At 52.3% G+C, this 18,369-nt stretch overlaps 1 protein-coding gene across 1 annotated transcript in view; it reads left to right on the forward strand.

Moving 5' to 3' along the window:
- Positions 1-18,369, forward strand: part of TEKT5 (tektin 5) — a 40,171-nt gene that overhangs the window by 13,248 nt on the left and 8,554 nt on the right. The window contains exon 5 of the mRNA XM_042972094.1: positions 83-305. Coding sequence (XP_042828028.1) covers positions 83-305 — 223 coding nt within the window. The remainder of the gene's footprint in view (positions 1-82; positions 306-18,369) is intronic.

Consider the following 18,369-nt stretch of genomic DNA (forward strand, 5'->3'; position numbering starts at 1 on the left):
TCCAGATCGGGGGTTCCCCAAGGCCTGTCTTCAGCCCCCTGATTCCTCTCCTGTGTTCAGTTCGTCTTTGTGCCTCCTGCAGGGTCTCCGTGCCCGAGACCTGGGCCAAGTTCAGTAACGACAACATCAGGCACTCACAGAACATGCGGGCCAACTCCATCCGGCTGCGGGAGGAGGCTGAGAACCTCTTGGAGACCTTGTCAGACCAGATGTGGAAGCAGTTTACTGACACCAACCTGGCCTTCAGCGCCCGCATCTCCGAGGTGACAGACGTGAAGAATAAGCTCCAGACACAGCTGGCTAAGGTAAGCAAGATGCCCCAGGGCCACCGTCCACGCTTCCGGATCCTCATCTCCTCCCGAGGGCGGCGGCAGCATCTGGCCAACCTGCCCTCCTGCCCCGTCCCACCATCCCGGGTCGACCAACTTGTCCACCAGTAAAGGTGAGGGTCTCTGAGCATCCCAGGGGGGGATTCGAGCATCTGGGATAAATCTTTTCCTTGTGCCCCTGGTGATGAGCTTGGCCCGGCTGTCACCACGGCACCCAAGAAGCTGCTGACGGCCCCTGGGGTCCTTCACTCCATCTCGGGGCCTTGCAGCTGAACGTGACCGGTGAGAGTGGGTGCAGTTATCAGAGGCCCAGAAAATGGGCCCGAGCAGATCTCCACCCACATCAGCATCTTTGCAAATGTAACCTTTTACCTTCAAAGGCTTCCCCAGCATCAGGGGTGAAGGATGGGCTAATGTCACTGTCTTCCTGCTTCCCCCGTACTGCCCTCTCCACTGCTCCTGTGCGAATGCAACAGGCCGCCCCTCACCTCTGGGGGGGGTCCTCTCTGCATGGATTTTATGCTCCCTGCTCTGCACACACTCAGTGAGCCTCCTGGGGAGCCAGATGCGTGCTGGTCGCTGGCTAGGAATGAAAGGAGGGGCCATGCAAACAATGCCCTGATCCCCCTGGCGCTTGCGTTCTGGAAGAGAGCGGTGTGACATGTGCACACAGGAAGGACTTAGGGATGACCGATTGCAGGGTGTGGTGGGGTGGGGGGGAGGGCAGGGGACTAGCCTTGAACCTGCTTTCATGAAATAGTTAGAGCCACAAAGGTACGTTGTATGTATATTTGGGGGGCAGTGAGGGGCCTGCAGGCAAGGTTCAATGGAAATTGCTGGGCAGTATGAGCCCTCCACATACACCACCCTACAGCTCTGGTAGCAGGTGACAGTTTCATCAAGAGCAGGTCACTAGGGAGTTAGGCAGCCAAGGGATGTTGGGAAGATTATTCATTCTCAGGAGCGGCAAGGAGTACAAAGGACGCGTGGAGGATGAACTTGGGAGCAGGCTCGGGTCATACGGTCCTGGCAGGTCCTGGTGAGGGGTCTGGATTTTGCTCTGAGAACAGTAGCGAGCCTTCGAAGGGTTTTAAGCAAAAGGCACTGGGCTCCAATCTTATCCCCAGGTGGATCTCTTTCCTTCCTGGATGGAAAAAGGGCTGCAGAGGAGAAGAGTGCCCACGGGGAAATGGTTAAGAGGCTCTGGAAGGCGTCCGGGGCGAGGGGATGGCTGCCTGTGCCAGGGTGGGAGCCTCAGACGGGTGGGGGAGGGGAGAGATGTGAGATATCTTCAGAAGACAGAGTTGACGTCTATGCCTTCCCTCCCCCCTTTACTGGACATTTTTCTGTTAATCTTTCCAGAACAGGGTTGAGGAACTTTTTCTGTTAAGGGCCCGATTCTATTTTCAGCTCTGCAGACCGTACAGTTTCTGTCACAGACTCAGTTCTGTTCATGTAGATGGGCCCCAGACAGTAGGTACACAAACGAGCACGGCCGCGTTCCAATAAAACTTTATTTACAAAAGTAGGCAGCGGGCCGGATGTGGCCCACAGGTTGTAGCTTGCTGACTACAAACGGCATTTTATGTAGTTTATCATCGCTCCTTCCAGCCCACAGTGTGGGGTTAGAAGCATGGAATGCCTGGGTGTGAATCATGGCTTCACCATCTCTGCAATCCTGGACAGGTTCCTTAACCTCTCTGTGTCTCAGTTTCCTTCTCTGTAGAATAGAGATGATGATGGTTCTGACCTCCGAGCTGCCAGAAGGATTATATAAACCCGCTGAACCGGTGCTTGGAACATAGTAAGCGCTGTGTCAATGGCTGTGATTTTCCTGTATTGGTTGGTTCACTTGTCTGTCTGCGTCTCTTCAGGGCATCGCCCCCGTTTCAGCAAGGGAGCCCCCCTGCTTAGTGTACCTCTCAGCATATAGTAGACACCCCTTCAATCTTTGTGTGATGAAGGAGAGGAATCTACGAGGTTGAATTTTCTGTTGTTTTTTTAAAAGAATGATCCATGAATAATGCTTTTAATTTCAATTTTCTTTCTCTCTCCTTCCTTCCTCCCTCCCTTCTCCCTCCCTCCCTCCCTCCTTCCTTCCTTCCTTCCTTCCTTCCTTCTTTCTTCCTTCCTCCCTCCCTCCTCCTTTCTCCCTTCTTTCCTTCCTTCCTCCCTCCCTCCTCCCTTCTTCCTTCCTTCCTTCCTCCTTCTTCCTTCCTTCCTTCCTCCCTCCCTCCTTCCTTCTTCCCTCCCTCCCTCCCTCCTTCCTTCTTTCTTCCTTCCTCCCTCCTTTCTCCCTTCTCCCTTCTCCCTCCTTCCTTCCTTCCTTCCTTCCTTCCTTCCTTCCTTCGTCCTTCCTTCCTCCCTCCTCCTTTCTCCCTTCTTTCCTCCCTCCCTCCTCCCTCCCTCCCTCCTCCCTTCCTTCCTTCCTTCCTTCCTTCCTTCCTTCCTCCTTCCTTGCTTCCTCCTTCCTTCCTTCCTCCCTCCCTCCCTCCTCCCTTCTCCCTCCCTTCCTTCCTTCTTCCTTCCTTCCTTCCTTCCTTCCTTCCTTCCTTCCTTCCTTCCTTCTCCTTCCTTCATCCTTCCTGCCTTCCTTCCTTCCTTCCTTCTTCCGGGAAGAACTGTCCTGTTATTGTGGTAAAACAAACATAACAAAAAATGTACAATTGTTTTAGTCTGTTCAGGCTGCTCTAACAAAAATACCATAGACTTATAAACAACAGACATTTATCCCTCATGATCCTAAGCATCAGTATCAAGGCACTGGCCGATTCATTGTCTGGTGGCAGGCCAGTTCTTGGTCCACAGACATCGTCTTCTCGTGGTGTCCCGGCAGAAGGGATTTTTGAGGCAGCTCTCTGAGGTCTCTCTAATCAGGGCACACCCATCCCATTCGTGAGCCTCCTGATGACCTAATCACTTCTCACAGACCCCCACGTCTTTTTACTGTCACGGTGGGGATTAGGTTTTGCCGTGGATTTTGGGAGACACAAACCGTTCAGTCCGTAACAATCATTATTACGTGTAGAGTTCACTCGTGCAAAGCTCCCGCTCATTGTTGTGCGACCACCACCACCGTCTGTCTCCGGAACGTTTTTGCGTCTTCCCCAACTGAAAAGAACTCCCGTGTTTCATGAACTCCCTGCCCACGAGGCCACTCCCCAGTCCCCTGTGTCCCTGGCAGCTGTCATCCTACTTCCTGTCTGTTATGAATTGACCGCTCTGGGTATTTTGCTCCTGTAGAATCAGACACCCTTTGTTCTTTTGTGACGGGGTTATTTCACTGGGTACAGTGTCTCCGAGGTCCCTCCGTGCAGTAGATCATGTCAGAATGTCCTTCTGTCATAAGGCTGGACAGTATCTCATCGGATGTGTACGCCGTGGATCCATTTCTCCAGGGGGACACGGGGATCGCTTCCACCTTTCGGTTATTGCACAAGCATTTTCTTTTAATGAGACGTTTTTTTATTGTGGGTCAAATGCCGCACATTGGCATGTTTCGTGGCACAAAGTCTGAGGCCTGGAGGTGACGCGGGAAGCTCCTTTGGTGGGTTTCAGGGGCTGGTTTCTCACCCGTGAAACCGGGAACGAGAATTCCTCCTTGAGGACATTACTCGAAGTGGATTAAGGTGTGGAGTCTTGTGTGCAGTGCTTGGCATGTGGTAAACATTCGATAGAAGCTGACTCAAAGTATTTATATTATCAATGGAGAAGGAAAACTATCTTTTGGGTGGAGGTGGGGAGCACAGCCTTTTCCCTAAATTTCTCTGGGCAAGTTTGGGATTATTACTAACAGTCTCATCCCTGCTGATCAGAGACTTTTTGCAATCATGTGGAATTTTATTAATAGTCATTAAAAAAAATTTTTTTTATGTTTATTTACTTTTGAAAGAGAGAGCAAGTGCAAGCAGGGGAGGGCAGAGAGAGAGGGAGACACAGAATCCGAGGCAAGCTCCAGGCTCTGAGCAGTCAGCACACAGCCCAACGTGGGCTTGAACCCACATACTGTGAGATCATGACCTGAGCCAAAACCAAGAGGCAGACGCTTAACCAACTGAGCTTCTCGGGCGCCCCTGAGGGTGCTCCCTTTAAAGTTATAACTGTTCTGGGGTACCTGGGCAGCTCAGTTGGTTAAGCGTCTGCCTCTTGGTTTTGACTCAGGTCGTGATCTCACAGTTCGTGGGTTCAAGCCCCGTGTTGGCTCTTCGCTGACAGCTCAGAACCTGCTTGGGATTCTCCCTCCCCCTCCCCCTCCCCCTCCCCCTCCCTCCCCCTCCCTCCCCCTCCCTCCCCCTCCCCCCTCCCTCCCCCCTCCCCCCTCCCCCTCCCTCCCCCTCCCTCCCCCTCCCTCTCCCTCCCTCTCTCTCTCCCTCCCTCTCTCTCTCCCTCTCCTCCCCTCTCCTTACGTGCTTGCTCACTCTCTCAAATAAACTTAAAAAAAAATTTAAAGTTTTAACTGTTCATTGTTGAGCTCAGCCTGATTCCTTTTGGCAAGAAGCATTTCCGGAGAAATCTAGGGCCCCATCCGCACCTGTGCTACAGAGCAAGTATTTGCCCAAGTGGTCCTAGGAATCCACTTAGAACGGCCAGGTCTACACAGTTCCCCATGCAGACTTTGAGTCCAGCAGGGGTTTAGAAGACAGCCTTAGCTGTGTACCATGATCCTAGGGTTCCGTCCCTGAGGCCACAGCCCAAACCTTGTAACTCATCCTGGGCCCCGTCCTTGAATTCCCCCTTGCACTTTTGGGCCTGTGGTGTGCCTCAGTCCTGTTGACCTCTGCTAGGAGAGAGGCTGGTGACTTCTCCGGGCTGAAGCAGTTGATGGCCTGGGAACAGGCTGCTGCCGTTGAGAGCTGGGGCCCCCGGGGGCTCCAGATCAGCATAAGTCCTCACCTGCATCCAGTGACGGAGTTGAACATGCCTCGTAGGAGGTGGACTCTCAATATGGGGGAAAGGCGCAGGGTTGGGGGAGGTATGGGGACACTGCGATAGAACAGTTCTGATCCTGAAGTGTGGGAGCCAGGCCCTGGCAGGGGAGGTGACGCTGTGTGTGTTACGAGCAAGAAAGTGATTCCTCCTTCCATCTTTTCTCAGTCCTTTAAGTGATCTCAAGAGGGAAGTCCCGATCGGATGCTAGAATGCCTTCTTCGCCTGTTTTAAACAGAGAGCACCAACCTCCGGCTAAGAACTTGGGGGCAGGCAGCAATGTCTGGCCAGGCAGCAATGTCTGGCCAGTTTTTTTTTTTTTAAGTGTGTTATTTCTTTATTTTGAGAGAGAGAGAGAGAGAGAGAGCATGCACGCATGAGCTGGGTAGGGGCAGAGAGAATCCTAAGTAGGTTCCGCACTGTCAGCACAGAGCCCGGTGTGGGGCTCAAACTCAAAAACTGTTCAATCATGACCTAAACTAAAATCAAGAGTCGGACGCTTAACTGACTGTGGCTCACACTGTGGCCAGTGCCCCTGGCCAGTGTGAACAACATGGTTTTCCATGGTTTCGTCCATTTTTATGGTTACTTGCACTTAGGGCAGATGATGCTGATTTTCCCCTGACGACAGTGATGTAAAATTTCATACTCGAATCAATGAATTTAAGTTTTGTTTTCTTTTTTTTTAACAATTGAATTTATTTGAAGAAAGAGTTGTTAGTTGTGTGACGAGTGGTGGGAGGGGGAAGGTGAAAACAGCAGTGTAGACCCCTGCGTGTCAAATATCTCTGCATGTGTGCTAATGGCCGGTAGTACCCGGGTATTTCGTTGAAATGCAGATTCTGGCTGAGCAGGTCCAGGGGCCTGAGGGTCTGTGGTTTGAACAGGCTGGGGCGGGCGGGGGACGAGGGTGTAAGTGCTGCCAGGAGGAAATAGCTGGACTGGAGGTGGTAGAGCGAGTTGGCTTCGACAGACATCTGGGTATGCAGCCGTCTCCTCCCCTTCTCTCCCTCCCTCTTCGTCCTCCCTGTCCTCCTCCCTTCCAGACTCAATACTAGGGGGAACCAAACCCTTCTAAAAGGCAAACCTCGGCCCTCCAGTCTAATCAGATTTGCCCTGATGGCATCTGCTTTCCAAACTTCCAAGCCGAGCCCTGTCAGCCCTCCCCCCATGGATGGGGCCTGCTTACCCCATCCTGCGGGTCAGCCTGCTTCGTGCAGAGGCAAACGCCCCTCCTGGGGTTTCTGCCACCCCTCGGTGGGTCATGATTTTGACGAGTCAAAATCCCATTTTCCCATCTTGAGCGTTGGTGTGGCCGGAGCAAATGAGGACGCCAGGAGCTGGGGGACCAGGATAAGCCAGAAGCGCAGCCTCTGTCAGGCTGTCAAAGAGAGAAGTCAGATTTCTCGACTTGCCGTGGACAGCTGTCTCCCTGCATGCGTGGTGGGCTTTCTTGTCATCAAGGGCAGCAAACAGGAGCAAGCTTCACCCTGAGGACTTCCACCCTGCTCCCTGCCGCACCTGGAGCCCTCCCATCTCCCTCTGTGGCTCCGGCTTCCAGATGCTTCCAGATGCTTCCAGGTGCTCCATCCCAAACCTTGGAGACCACTTGGATGCCTCTCTTCCTCTCCCACACCACGTCCACTCCGTCAGCAAATCTGGTTGGTTCTATTTTCAGAATCTCATTGCTTCTCTCTGCCCCTTCTGCCTCCACCCTGGCCCAGCCTCCACCATGTCTTGCCTGGATTACTGCTGTGGCCTCCCTGCTGCCCTGTTTGCCTTTGGCACTTTCCATGGACTAGCTGGCAGCTAGTTAAGAGGGCATTTGGTTTACCTTGAAAAAAAGTTCAACCGCTTTGGATTCTTCCAAAAACCTTGGGAGTTTGGCCCAAGAGTGCAGCCTCTGTCTGGATAGAGCCCGCCAGTGTCCATGGATCCCCATGTTCACCCTGAGCAGGCTGCTCTGCCCCACCGTGGTCCTGAGAACTTCTCAGCGGCCCCTCCCCTTTGCAATGTAGCGCCTCGAGAAATGCATGGTGCCCGGCACATCAAGGAAACGCTGGCTGGGTGGTTTAAGTCCAAGGACAAACACTAGGAGTCTTTGGGCTGAACGGGGCCTGCCTGCTCTTCGGCCCCTCACATTTTTCTTTTAACAGCTTTATTTATCCCTGATGCGTAATTAGCCGCACATATTTCAAGCGTAAAATGTGAGCGGTTTTGACAAATACATGTCACGAGGCCATCACCTGAGTCAAGGTAGTCAATGTATGAAAGGCTTTCTTGTGCCTGTCATCTCTTCCCCACCCCCCACAACCACTGATCTGCTTTCTGTCAGTACAGACGAATTTGCATTTTGTAGACCACATTATAAAGGGACACCTACCCTGTACGCTTTTTTTGTTTTTTGTTTTTTTTTAATTTGGCTTTTGCACTCAGCACAAGGGAGGGTCCTAGTTTACTCCTTATTGTTCAGCAGTTATCCGTTGACCTGTTGAAGGACGTGAAGTTGTTTCCAGTTCGGGCTGCAACCTAGAAAGGTGCTACGGACATTCATGTCCCTACGTTTGTACATACTCTCCTAGAGTTGTTTTTTTGTTTTTTTGTTTTTAGTATTTTGGTAGGGTCGCCTGGGCGGCTCAGTCGGCTAAGCGTCCGACTCTTTGTTTTTGGCTCTGGTTGTGATCTCGCGGTTCGTGAGTTCAAGTTCAGGTTCCATTGAAAAACGGGTAGCTCTAGGAACTCTGAGCTCAGGTTTCCACAGGGGAACAGCGGGCAGGACTTTTCGGACAGGACCCGGGCCCTGCAGTTTGCCTGGGTCCCCACCGCATCCCATCACTGCCCACTTTGCTCATCTGGGCCCCTCCCCGGGTTCCAGTAGGCTCGTGCATTGGCCTGTTTTGCTCAGTGCGTGGGAGGAAATGCCGGAAAGCAGATGAATAAAGCAGCCGGGTACAGAAAGAGTTTAACAGAATGCAGAGGGACTGTGAGTTTTAACCTTGAAAGCCTTTGCTTTCATTCTGGGGTGTCTGTGGAGTTTTGCTTTCCAAGGGGTCATTAACACCAGCAGAACACACTTTCCCTGGGAGGCCGGGCCAGGGCAGGAAGGCACAGCGTCTGAGGGGTGAGGGCCTCACCCCTCTGCCAGCCCCTGTGTTTGTCCAAGGAGGTCTGGAACCCATTGTGGAGTGGGAAATACTTTCGTGGTTTGCAAGCAGCCGGATCCTGTCCAGCACGGGTACCCACAGCCAAGCTACTGACGGCTCTTTCTAAAACTGGCCCAGTTTAGAGGGCAGTCTGGTGTGGGGGGGCAAGGGCCAGGCCTTGAACACCACTGCAGCTCTGTGAGAAAGTTCCCTTTGCGGGGTCTCTCCATCAGGCCTGCCGAGGGCGTCAGGCCTTGACGTGATACTGATTTGCCTTGACGTGATACTGATTTGCCTTGACCGTCTATCTGACAGCCATCCAGTCTCGGGCAGGCTTTGAACCTTTAAAGGCAACAGAACTGAGTGAGACTTGGCTGCTTTTTTCCATTTTCTCTCTTGTTATGGTAGCCTCTGTTAATGGCCAGGGGGATTCGTTTTCCACTTGTGGCAATAAAATAAAGATCCTGTTTCAAGTAACGCTTGTCAAGGGAGTTGATTTGAAGAAAAATCGGAAATAATTGTGAAGATGGTATGTGGGTTGTGGCAGGTTAACTCAGGAGAAGCCTCGGGGCGGCATGCGGTAGGTCTCTGCCTGATGCTCCGCTTTGCCCCAGAAGGGATCCAAGGTCTCCTTGCTGTACCTGGGCCACGTGTGCCTGCGGACACTCAGCGTGAGGGGCACCCCCCCCTCCCCGAGAGCTCAGGTATGGGCGGTTTTGAGGCCTGTGCCAAGTGGCAAGGTGATGGTTGGGGGTGGGGGGACTGTGTGACCCATTATCTGTCCGCAGTGACACTGAACAAATGGGAGAGAAGCTGCTGGAATCGGGAAGACAGAGCAGAGGTCTGGAGCTGGGAAGGTGTCCAACAAACGCAGGAAGTTGGAGGGATGGGACAGGAGAGGTGGAGAGAGAATGGGACAGAACCAGCAAGGGTCCGTTGGGGGGAACCATACAAAGGAAGCTGTCTTGAGGTCACTCTGCGAGCACCGCCAAGGCTCAGGGAAGCTATTCCTTCCCTCCTCCCACCGCCAGAGCTTTAGTTGGTGTTAGCCAATCACACGCTTCGACTGGAAGCCGGGGGTGGGGCAATCGCTGGGATTGGTTCCTGCGGAGACAGGAAGCCTGTAAGAGGCAGCCTGGCCCAGGCAGAGAGCACCTAGCGGTTTCCTAATTTCTTCCAAGGTGTGACTTGTCCACTCTTGGGTCCTTGGCTGTTTGTCTGCTCGGGAGCCACCGCCCAGCCTCTTGTATGCTCCTAGCTGTTGCATCTGCTTGCCTTGTCCAGGTCCAGAATTTTCTTGCATCTCGACATCCTTCATCTCCCCCCCCCCCCCCCCCCCGCCATGTGTCAGCCCCACGGTGCAGTGTGGATGGCTGCGTTGAGTTCTGGCTCTAGCGCTTTCTGGCTAAATGGCCAAGGCCGGATTGCTTCACCACTCTGTGCCTCGTTTTCCCCATCTCTCGAATGGGAGCAGTAATGTTTGGCAGACGTTTGTGAGAAAAACAAAAAAAACAAAGAACAGCTGTGTCGGTGACGTATTGATGCCCCGTGAGTATCAGCTGGAAAGATGGTAAAAAAAAAAAAAAAACCATAGTCTGATCTCCGATCCGGAGGGAGGAACGGCAAGGTGGCGGAAAGAACATGGCATCTGGAGTCAGAAGACCAGGATGAATTTTGGTGCAGCTAAGGGATCTTGGGAAAGTAACTAACTCCTCTGAATTTCCGTGTCTCAATGTATGCGACAGGAGTAATCCTGCCAGCTGTGAGATCAGAGGGGAAGGGGCAGGTGAGCAGTTCTTGTGCTTGGCTGCACACTGGAACCACCCACATGCCTGGGTCTCACCTCTAGGGATTTTGATTTAAGTGGTTGGGGTGTGGCCCCAGGCATCCAACCTTGTGAACTACCCCCAGCCAAGATGGAGAACCAGAGGTTCCGAGTTCAGACCGGTGTTTTCTCAGAGTGTGGTCCTTGGGCCAGAGGCATCAGCCTCACCCAATAATGTATTTGAAATGCAAATTATTGGGCTCCCTTCCAGCCCTTCTGAATTAGAAACTTTCGGGCCCATCCATCTGAGTTTTAACAAGTTCTCCAGGTGTATCCCAGGCATAGACGTGCAACGGATGGGTGTTAATCCCCTCCCTCTGCAGCTGTTTACTTAGCACATCTTATGTACTAGACTCTTTAGGTGTTGAGGATATAACGCGAACCGGACGAGATCCCTGCCCGGAAGGGGGCTTCCGTTCTACTGGGGGAGACTGGTTTTTAAAAAAATAAACAATTAATTAGAAATTGTGATAAATGTTAAGGAGACGCTTGAAGGCCTGCGCTAGTGGATTGCCATGAATTTTCCTACTCACACAAGTGTCCTCTCTAGCAGGGAGACTCCACCAGTGTCTAAACCCCTCCAGGACTTGCCGGACCCCTGACCTCAGACAGCCTCTCAGCAGCTGGTGTTTGTATTGCCTGAAGGCAGCTGGCCACCTCTGGACAGCCCTCACCAGGAGCAGGGCTTAGTCAACATCTATCCTGCTCTTCACCTGGGGTGAATTTCCTCCCCAGTGGTATTTGCCAGTGTCTGGAGAGGTTTTGGAGGCAGGCGTGGGACTGACAGATAATGGGTAGAACCTAAGGATAACGATAAACACTAGATAAGGCGCAGGACAGGCCCCCACAACAAAGACATATCTGTCTCCGCATGTCAAGGTGCCAAGTTTGTTCCGTAGCTTTCACGACCTGAGTTTCTGGTGTGGTCGCTCCAGAACACTCCTGTCCTCACTCTCCTTGCCCCTGGGCTTGGCTGCACTTGAAAACCTTCCACCATTTGACCAGCAAAAGGATTCCTAGCGGCCTTCTCCCTTCCTGAGCTGAGAAAGCTGCCTTTGAGCCAGGCATCTCCTTGGAAACCCCTTGGCTTCGCGCAATTTGGAAAACAATGAATTTGCAAGGTTGCACAAAGCATCCAGAGGCCTCAGGCCGGCTGGAACTGCTAAATGCAATTTTTTTTCCCTCCACATCAAAAATAATTTCCTGGCCTTAGATGCTTTCTCTGCTGTCACAAGACAAGACGCCGGCAGATAGTTTTACATGGCAAACAACCTCGTTGGACCCCTTCCCCTCCTCCCCCCCGACTTTCAAAGCCTTGGGATGGATTTCTGTTCCAGCCAGGAATATCAGGGCGCTTTTTCCGCTGAGCCTCGAGGTTGGTTTTGGCCTAGGCGGACCTGGCAATTGCGCACACAGAGGGATGGGGTGGGGGGGGGGGGAGGTTTGCCCTCAGCTGCTCCCCTGCAAGGGCTGAGGGTGGCTGATCACGGTCTGCTTGGCCATCGGGGTGCAAGAGGGAAAAAGAGAAGATTAACCGTAATCTCTAAAGACTAAGCTTCCTGTGTGTAGCCAGGGTTCTCATGGCTTTTCTTGTGTTAACTCCCCTTCCTCAGATGTCAGTAGTGCGAAGGCTAAGGAGCCCTGGTCTCCTGGCTTAAGGCTTGGCAAAAAAAAAAAAAAAAAAAGGCAGTAAATAATTAAGTAGACAGACGAATACATGGAGGTTCAGATGAACAGACAGAAAGTGCTCTGGTCAGGGCGCCTGGGTGGCTCAGTCTGTTAAGCATCTGACTCTTGATTTCGGCTCCCTGTTGGTGAGGTTGAGCCCCGGGTTGAACTCTGCACTGACAACGCAGAGCCTCCTTGGGATTCTCTGTCTCCTTCTCTTGGCGATTTGCTAAGGCCACGTGCTCAGCAGGGTGCTGTTGGCATTCGAACACAGGCTGGTGGCGCCCCCACCTGTCTTCTAGGCGGTTCCTACTGATTTTAAGGGGCTGGGCAGGCTGAGGTGTGTGAAATCTGGCCTTTCCTCCCTTGGCGTGCTCCCATCCGTTACCAGTGCCCCCTGCTTTGCTTTCTCAATAGTCCCGTGACCTTGTGACTTCCGTGTCTCTCCATCCCGCCTTGATGTGGGTCCTCTGCCTCTCCATTGCCCACTGGCCATCTTGGTCCCCTCTGTCCACCCTGCAAATGGCGGCCAGAGAGATCTGCCTCCAGCTACGAATCCGATGCTGTCCTGCCATCTTAAAACTTTCATGTGCATGGGATTACTTGAGGGTTTTGTTAAAATGCAGATTCCCGTGGTAGGTCGGGGGTAGGGCCTATACCCTGCATTTCTTTTTAAGTTTATTTACTTATCTTGGTGGGGGAGGGGCAGGGAGAGAGGGAGAGAGACAATCCCAAGCAGGCTCTGGACTCTCAGCGCAGAGCCCGACTCAGGGCTCAGACCCACAAACCGTGAGATCATGACCTGAGCTGAAATCAAGAGTCGGATGTCTGAGCCACCCAGGTGCCCCAACATTTCTAATAAGCACTCAGAACCCATTGATGCTGGTACACAGACCACACTTTGAGTAGCAGAGCAGTACAGAAATTATTCTCCAAATGCAGGAAACCTCAGAGGAGCATTAGCCTTGTATGAGATGGGCTGTTTCTGATGACTGGGGCTCCCTCTGTGATGGGCTACAGGCAGGGGTCTCAAACTTCTGGCTCTGGGGCCAACTCTGCCCCCTCTTGGCCTGTTTTTGTAGATAAAGTTTTATTGAAACACAGGACCCCCCCACCCCATACATTTACATGTTGTCTGTGGCTACTTTTGCACTGCCGTGACCAAGTTGAGTAGTTGTGACAGAGACCGTGTGGCTTCTAAAACCTGAAATACCTACCCCACAGACCTTTCCAGAAACATCTGTTCACTATCTAGAGCATCCTCAAGAAGCTCCAGAAGGCTGTGTACTGGGACTCCCTGACATCTGAAGGGGCTTGACTTGAAGACTTGAAGACTTAAAACTTGACTTGAAGACTTAAAAACCAAATCAAGGGGTGCCTGGGTGGCTCAGTCAGTTGGACGTCTGACTTCACCTCAGGTCACGGCCTCACGATTTGTGAGTTCAAGCCCTGCATTGGGCTCTGTGCTGACATCAGAGCCTAGAGCCTGCTTCGAGTTCTGTGTCTCCCTCTCTCTTTGCCCCTCCCCTGCTCGCTCTCTCTCTCAAAAATAAATAAACGTTAAAAAAAAAAACGACAACACAGAGAGCCATACCTGCAGCTAACAAGTCTCAGGTTGGGTCTCAGGGAAGTGGCTCCAGGCGCACAGGGCAGACCCATGATGCTTTGAGGTATAGCGCACATCCCCTGGTCCAGGAGCCTTGTAGCATCCTAGCCAGTGGGGGAGCGTAGGCCCCGGTCCCCATTTGCCGGATAAGGAAATCGCCAGTGCAGCCCAGTGGCTGAGTGGGGGTGTGGGTTCCACAGCTGGTTTGTGGTAGGGTTTGGACGGGAACCTGGGTCTCCTGACTTCCCGCCTGGGGCTCCCACCTCCGAGACACCCTGCGCAGAGGCCCTGGTGGCTGGGGATCTGCCTGGAGGGGTGTCGGTTAACAGAAAGAACTTCGGTTGGGGGAGGAGGGTTGAGGGCGTGTGGCCCACCATCTGCCTCCCACTGGCTCCCTCTCTGAGCCACATTTCGGAAGCTGAGAAAGAGGACATTCCTCCTCCCTTGCACTGGCGACCCCTGCCTTGACCCCTTACGCCCAAATAAGTGGGTTAATGGAGGTTAAGTGTGAGCCCTGGACTGGAGGTCTGAAGGAGTCTGAGTTGGCTGCGAAGCCAAATTCTGTCAAGTGAATCTCAGTTTCCTATTGTCTTATATTAAAAAAAAAAAAAAGAAGAAGAAAAAGGAAAAGACCAAAGATCCCAAAGGACAAATCTAACAGACTGAACATTGCAGGGTGGGGGTTGTGCAAGTGCCAGGCGCCCGACTAAGCACTTGACCCACCGTATCTCATTTAATGCCCACAGCAACGTTGGGGGTGAGCTAGTGTCGTGCTGGTTTTGCAGATGAGAACAGGAGCCCCCCCCCCCCCCGGCGTCTGGCTCAGTGAGAAGGAGCTCAGGGGATGTGGGGGACTTTCTGGCACGAGGCACAGGGGGATGGAGTGACCCGTTCCCGGTCAGGGGCTGGAATTTGAACGTGGCTCTGTGTGACCGCACAGGGGCGCGGTGGCACCAAGTGACCTGCCCCTCCCCACCCTCCGTGCGCTGCGCGACCCTCAGCTTCACAGCCCCCACTGGCAGGCGGCCTGCAGCTCACAGGGCACAGAGCTGGGGCCTAGGGAGCAGAGTGAGGTGAGCCCTGCACCGTCGCCACCTCCTTCCCAACCGTGTGCCAGCTTCTGGGCCCAGGCCGCCGAGACTCCTCCCATGGGGTGACCCCCCCTGGGCCAATCGCACGGCGGCCCGCCCAGCCTCTGAGCCAGGCTGCGCCCTGCCCTGCGAGCTCCTTCTCCCCCCTGCTTCTTGGGCTCTGTGGGAGCAGAAAGGTTAACACCCCTAAGGCCTGCGGGAGAGGAGGTGCTTCTGGGAAGCCCTCAGAGCTCAGGGACTGGGGAGAGAGAAAAAGAGGGAAGGAGAGAGAAAAAGAGGGAAGGAGAGAGAGAGAGAGAGAGAGAGAGAGAAGGAAGGAGAGAGAGAGAGAGAGAGAGAGAGAGAGAGAGAGATGATAGATAGATAGATAGATAGATAGATAGATAGACAGACAGACAGACAGATATGCCTCTACCTGGCCCGGGAAAAATGGCGAAGGGGCGTGATGACTTTCTTGTGGTCCTTTCCAGGGGTATTTGTGGGAGAAACACACACACATGCATGCACACGCTTACTTTTGGAAGAGCAGGTCAAGACCCCTGCTGTTCATGTGGCTCCAGAGATGGGTGTGTGTGTGTCTTACGGCTCCGTGTGCCGGGCAGTGGAGGGGGCTCACACGCCTGCTGGGGTTTCCGGGAGCTCCTCCCAGGCTGGCCACCCCGTGCCCTTACCTCCACTCTGTGCAGTGGGGGTATTACCATCCCCTGTTTACCGGAAAGGTTCCGAGATCCTAGGACACTTGCTGAGGTCACCCAGCGTGGGCTAGGATTTGGATATTGTCAGGCAGGCTACTGCCAACGTCTGTCCTCTTTTTGTTTAATTTTTATTTATTTATTTATTTTTGAAGTTTATTTACTTCTTTTGAGAGAGAGTGCCCGTGGGAGAGGGACAGAGAGAGAGGGAGAGAATCCCAAGCGGGCTCCACTCTGTTAGTGCAGAGCCCAAGGCAGGGCTCGATCTCATAAACCACAGATCATGAGCTGAGCCAAATCAAGAGTCAGATGCTTAACCGAATGAGCCGCCCAGGCGCCCCTGTCCTCTTTTTAACCAAACACCCTGTGGTGTGTGTTAGTCTCCATCCTGGGGGCAAATGTTCATTGAGCACCAACCAATTGGTCCGTATCTGCAAAGCCCTCCACAAAGTACCTGGCACATAGTAAGCACTATTTCAAGTGTTAGACGTTATTATTTATTGTTATTATTATTACTGTGTTCCAGGCATTAATCAGTAGAGGCACTGAGGATTCAGCAGTGAGCAAAAGTCCGTCCTCATGTGAAGCTTACTTTCTTTTCTTTTTTTAAGTTTATTTATTTATTTTGAGAGAGAGTGTGTGAGTGTGGAAGGGGCAGAGACGGAGAGAGGGAACCCCAAGCAGGCTCCACGCTGGCAGCACAGAGCCTGACACAGGGCTCGATCCCGGGAACTGTGAGATCATGACGTGAGCCAAAATCAGGAGTCGGACGCTTAACTGATTGAGCCACCCAGGAGTCCCAGAGTTTGCTTTCTGGTCGGGGGAGAGGAATAGCATTAATGAACAAAACATGTATTATGTCAGCAGGTGTAAGGACTGGAGAGAAATACAGTAGGGGTTTGGGTGGTTGGGAGTGCCGGCCAGGGTGGGGGGTTGCATTCTTCTGTGTGTTCTAGCCACAACCTGAAGGAGGCGAACGAGCGATGTGGGTGTCTGGGGAAGGAGCATCCAGGCAGAGGGGGCAGTGTGTAAAGGGAGGTGTCGGTATCTGGGACACTCATTCTGTGTGTGTGGGTGGGTATGAGGGTGTGTGTGCACACACGCACACATACACACACGTATGAATGTAACAGGTGCCTTGAGTCTGAGGGATCCTGACCTTGGGAGGGTATTGGGTTTGCCCAGACCTTCCCATCTTGCAAGACTGCCCGAGCACTGAGCTTCCTGCCTGCCTGGGCCGGGGTCTGGATTACCCGGGCCATGGTGAAAGAAGGGCACAGCTCTGGGCTGGGGGTTGGAGTGTCAGGTTTTTAAAGTGGTTGGCTTCAGATTCAGCCTTGTGATGAGGCTACTACTCCTTCCCCAGACCCCTTTCTGGAAGCCCAAGCCCACGTGCACATCTCAAACAGTACCTTCGACCTGCTCGGTCAGTGTTGGGGATGAACGGAATCACTTGACTTCACTTGGGGCTTCCTGCCAAGACAGACAGCCTTGATTTACAACACCAAGTCCATGACTGTGGTCATTAACCTGCTTACTTCCCTTGGAGACATAATGTTCATGTGTCTCTGTATCGCTTGAACCAATAGGGCTTGACTGTGGCTGCACTTTTGAATTACTCAGAGAGCTCCTGAAACATCCTGATACCCAGACCCATGAAATCAGAACTCTATCTATCTATCTACCTACCTATCTATCTATCTATCTATCTATCTATTTATCTATCTATCTATCTATATTTGTAAAGTTTGTTTATTTATTTTGACTGAGAGAGAGAGAGAGTGAGTGGGACAGAGAGAGAGGGAGAGAATCCCAAGCAGGCTACACACCATCAGCACAGAGCCGCACATGGGGCTTGATCCCATGAACCGTGAGATCATGATCTGAGCTGAAACCAAGAATCAGATGCTCAACCAGCTGAGCCACCCAGACACCCCAAGCATCTGTATTTTTTAAAACCATCGCAGCAGGGAACCTGGGTGGCTCAGTTGTTTAAGCGTCTGACTTTGGCTCAGGCCACCATCTTCTGGTTCATGAGTTCGAGCCCTGCATCAGGCTCTGTACTGACAACTCAGAGCCTGGAACCTGCTTCAGATTCTGGGTCTCTCTCTCTCTCTCTCTGCCCGTTCCCCACTAGTGTTCTCTATCTCTGTCTCTCTCAAGAATAAATATTAAAAATAAAAAATTAAAACCCTCTCAGTGATTCTAACATGCAGCCAAAGTCCAGAATCAGTACCCTTTACTATCAGCTGGTATTTTTTTTTAATTGGCTTTCTCCCATTAAAAAAAAAACAAAAACAAAACAAAACCTAAACTACAGAAGTTATTTTAAAAGGAAACTTTAAATCTGGTAGGGTTGTGGGAATTTTTTCCTTTCTGACCCCAGGGAAGAGAGATGACTTTATCACACTCCTCACTTCTTGGTGCATCCTGTTTATAAAAAGCCCCTTGCTTATTTCTTTTTCCCTCCTTTTATCCTGTCCTTCCTGCTTCCTCCTTTTCTCACATAGACGACTTTCTCATCGATGACCATTTTAACTGTTGAACGTGGACCTCTTGGTCGAGATGTATTCTTACAAAATGTGCATGGCCGTTGTAGGTGCAGGGATTTTTAATTTTCTCCAAAGGGATTGTGTAATAGAGTTCACTCGTTTGCCTTCTTTTCTCCCCCTGCGTAGTTTTAAAGACCCACCCCTGGTCCTACCCGCACCTAGTCTACACCTAATGGCCACCAAAATCGTCTGCAGTGCCCGTCTGCTCTTACTCGTCCTTCTCCATGGTCAATGGCATCCATTGCCAGCTTACTGCCCACTACGAGTGATACCGCATGGGACATCCTTGATATATTTATTCCTGACAGTCTTGGGTTCCCACAGTATATACCCAGGAGGGGATATACTGGGATATGTGGGTCATCTTCTTAGACCCAGGGCTCTTCTCCCACGGGATGTTATGGAATTTGGGGTCCAAGGACCCGGCTGACCTGGAGCTTGGTGGGCCAGGCTGGCATTTGGTGCCTACATGAGCACCGGGCAACTTCTTAGCTTCCTCTTGGGCATGAAGGTCAAGGCTACTCTGTCTCAGGCTCC

Source organism: Panthera tigris, chromosome E3 (genome assembly GCF_018350195.1).
Source record: "Panthera tigris isolate Pti1 chromosome E3, P.tigris_Pti1_mat1.1, whole genome shotgun sequence".
NCBI lineage: Eukaryota > Metazoa > Chordata > Mammalia > Carnivora > Felidae > Panthera > Panthera tigris.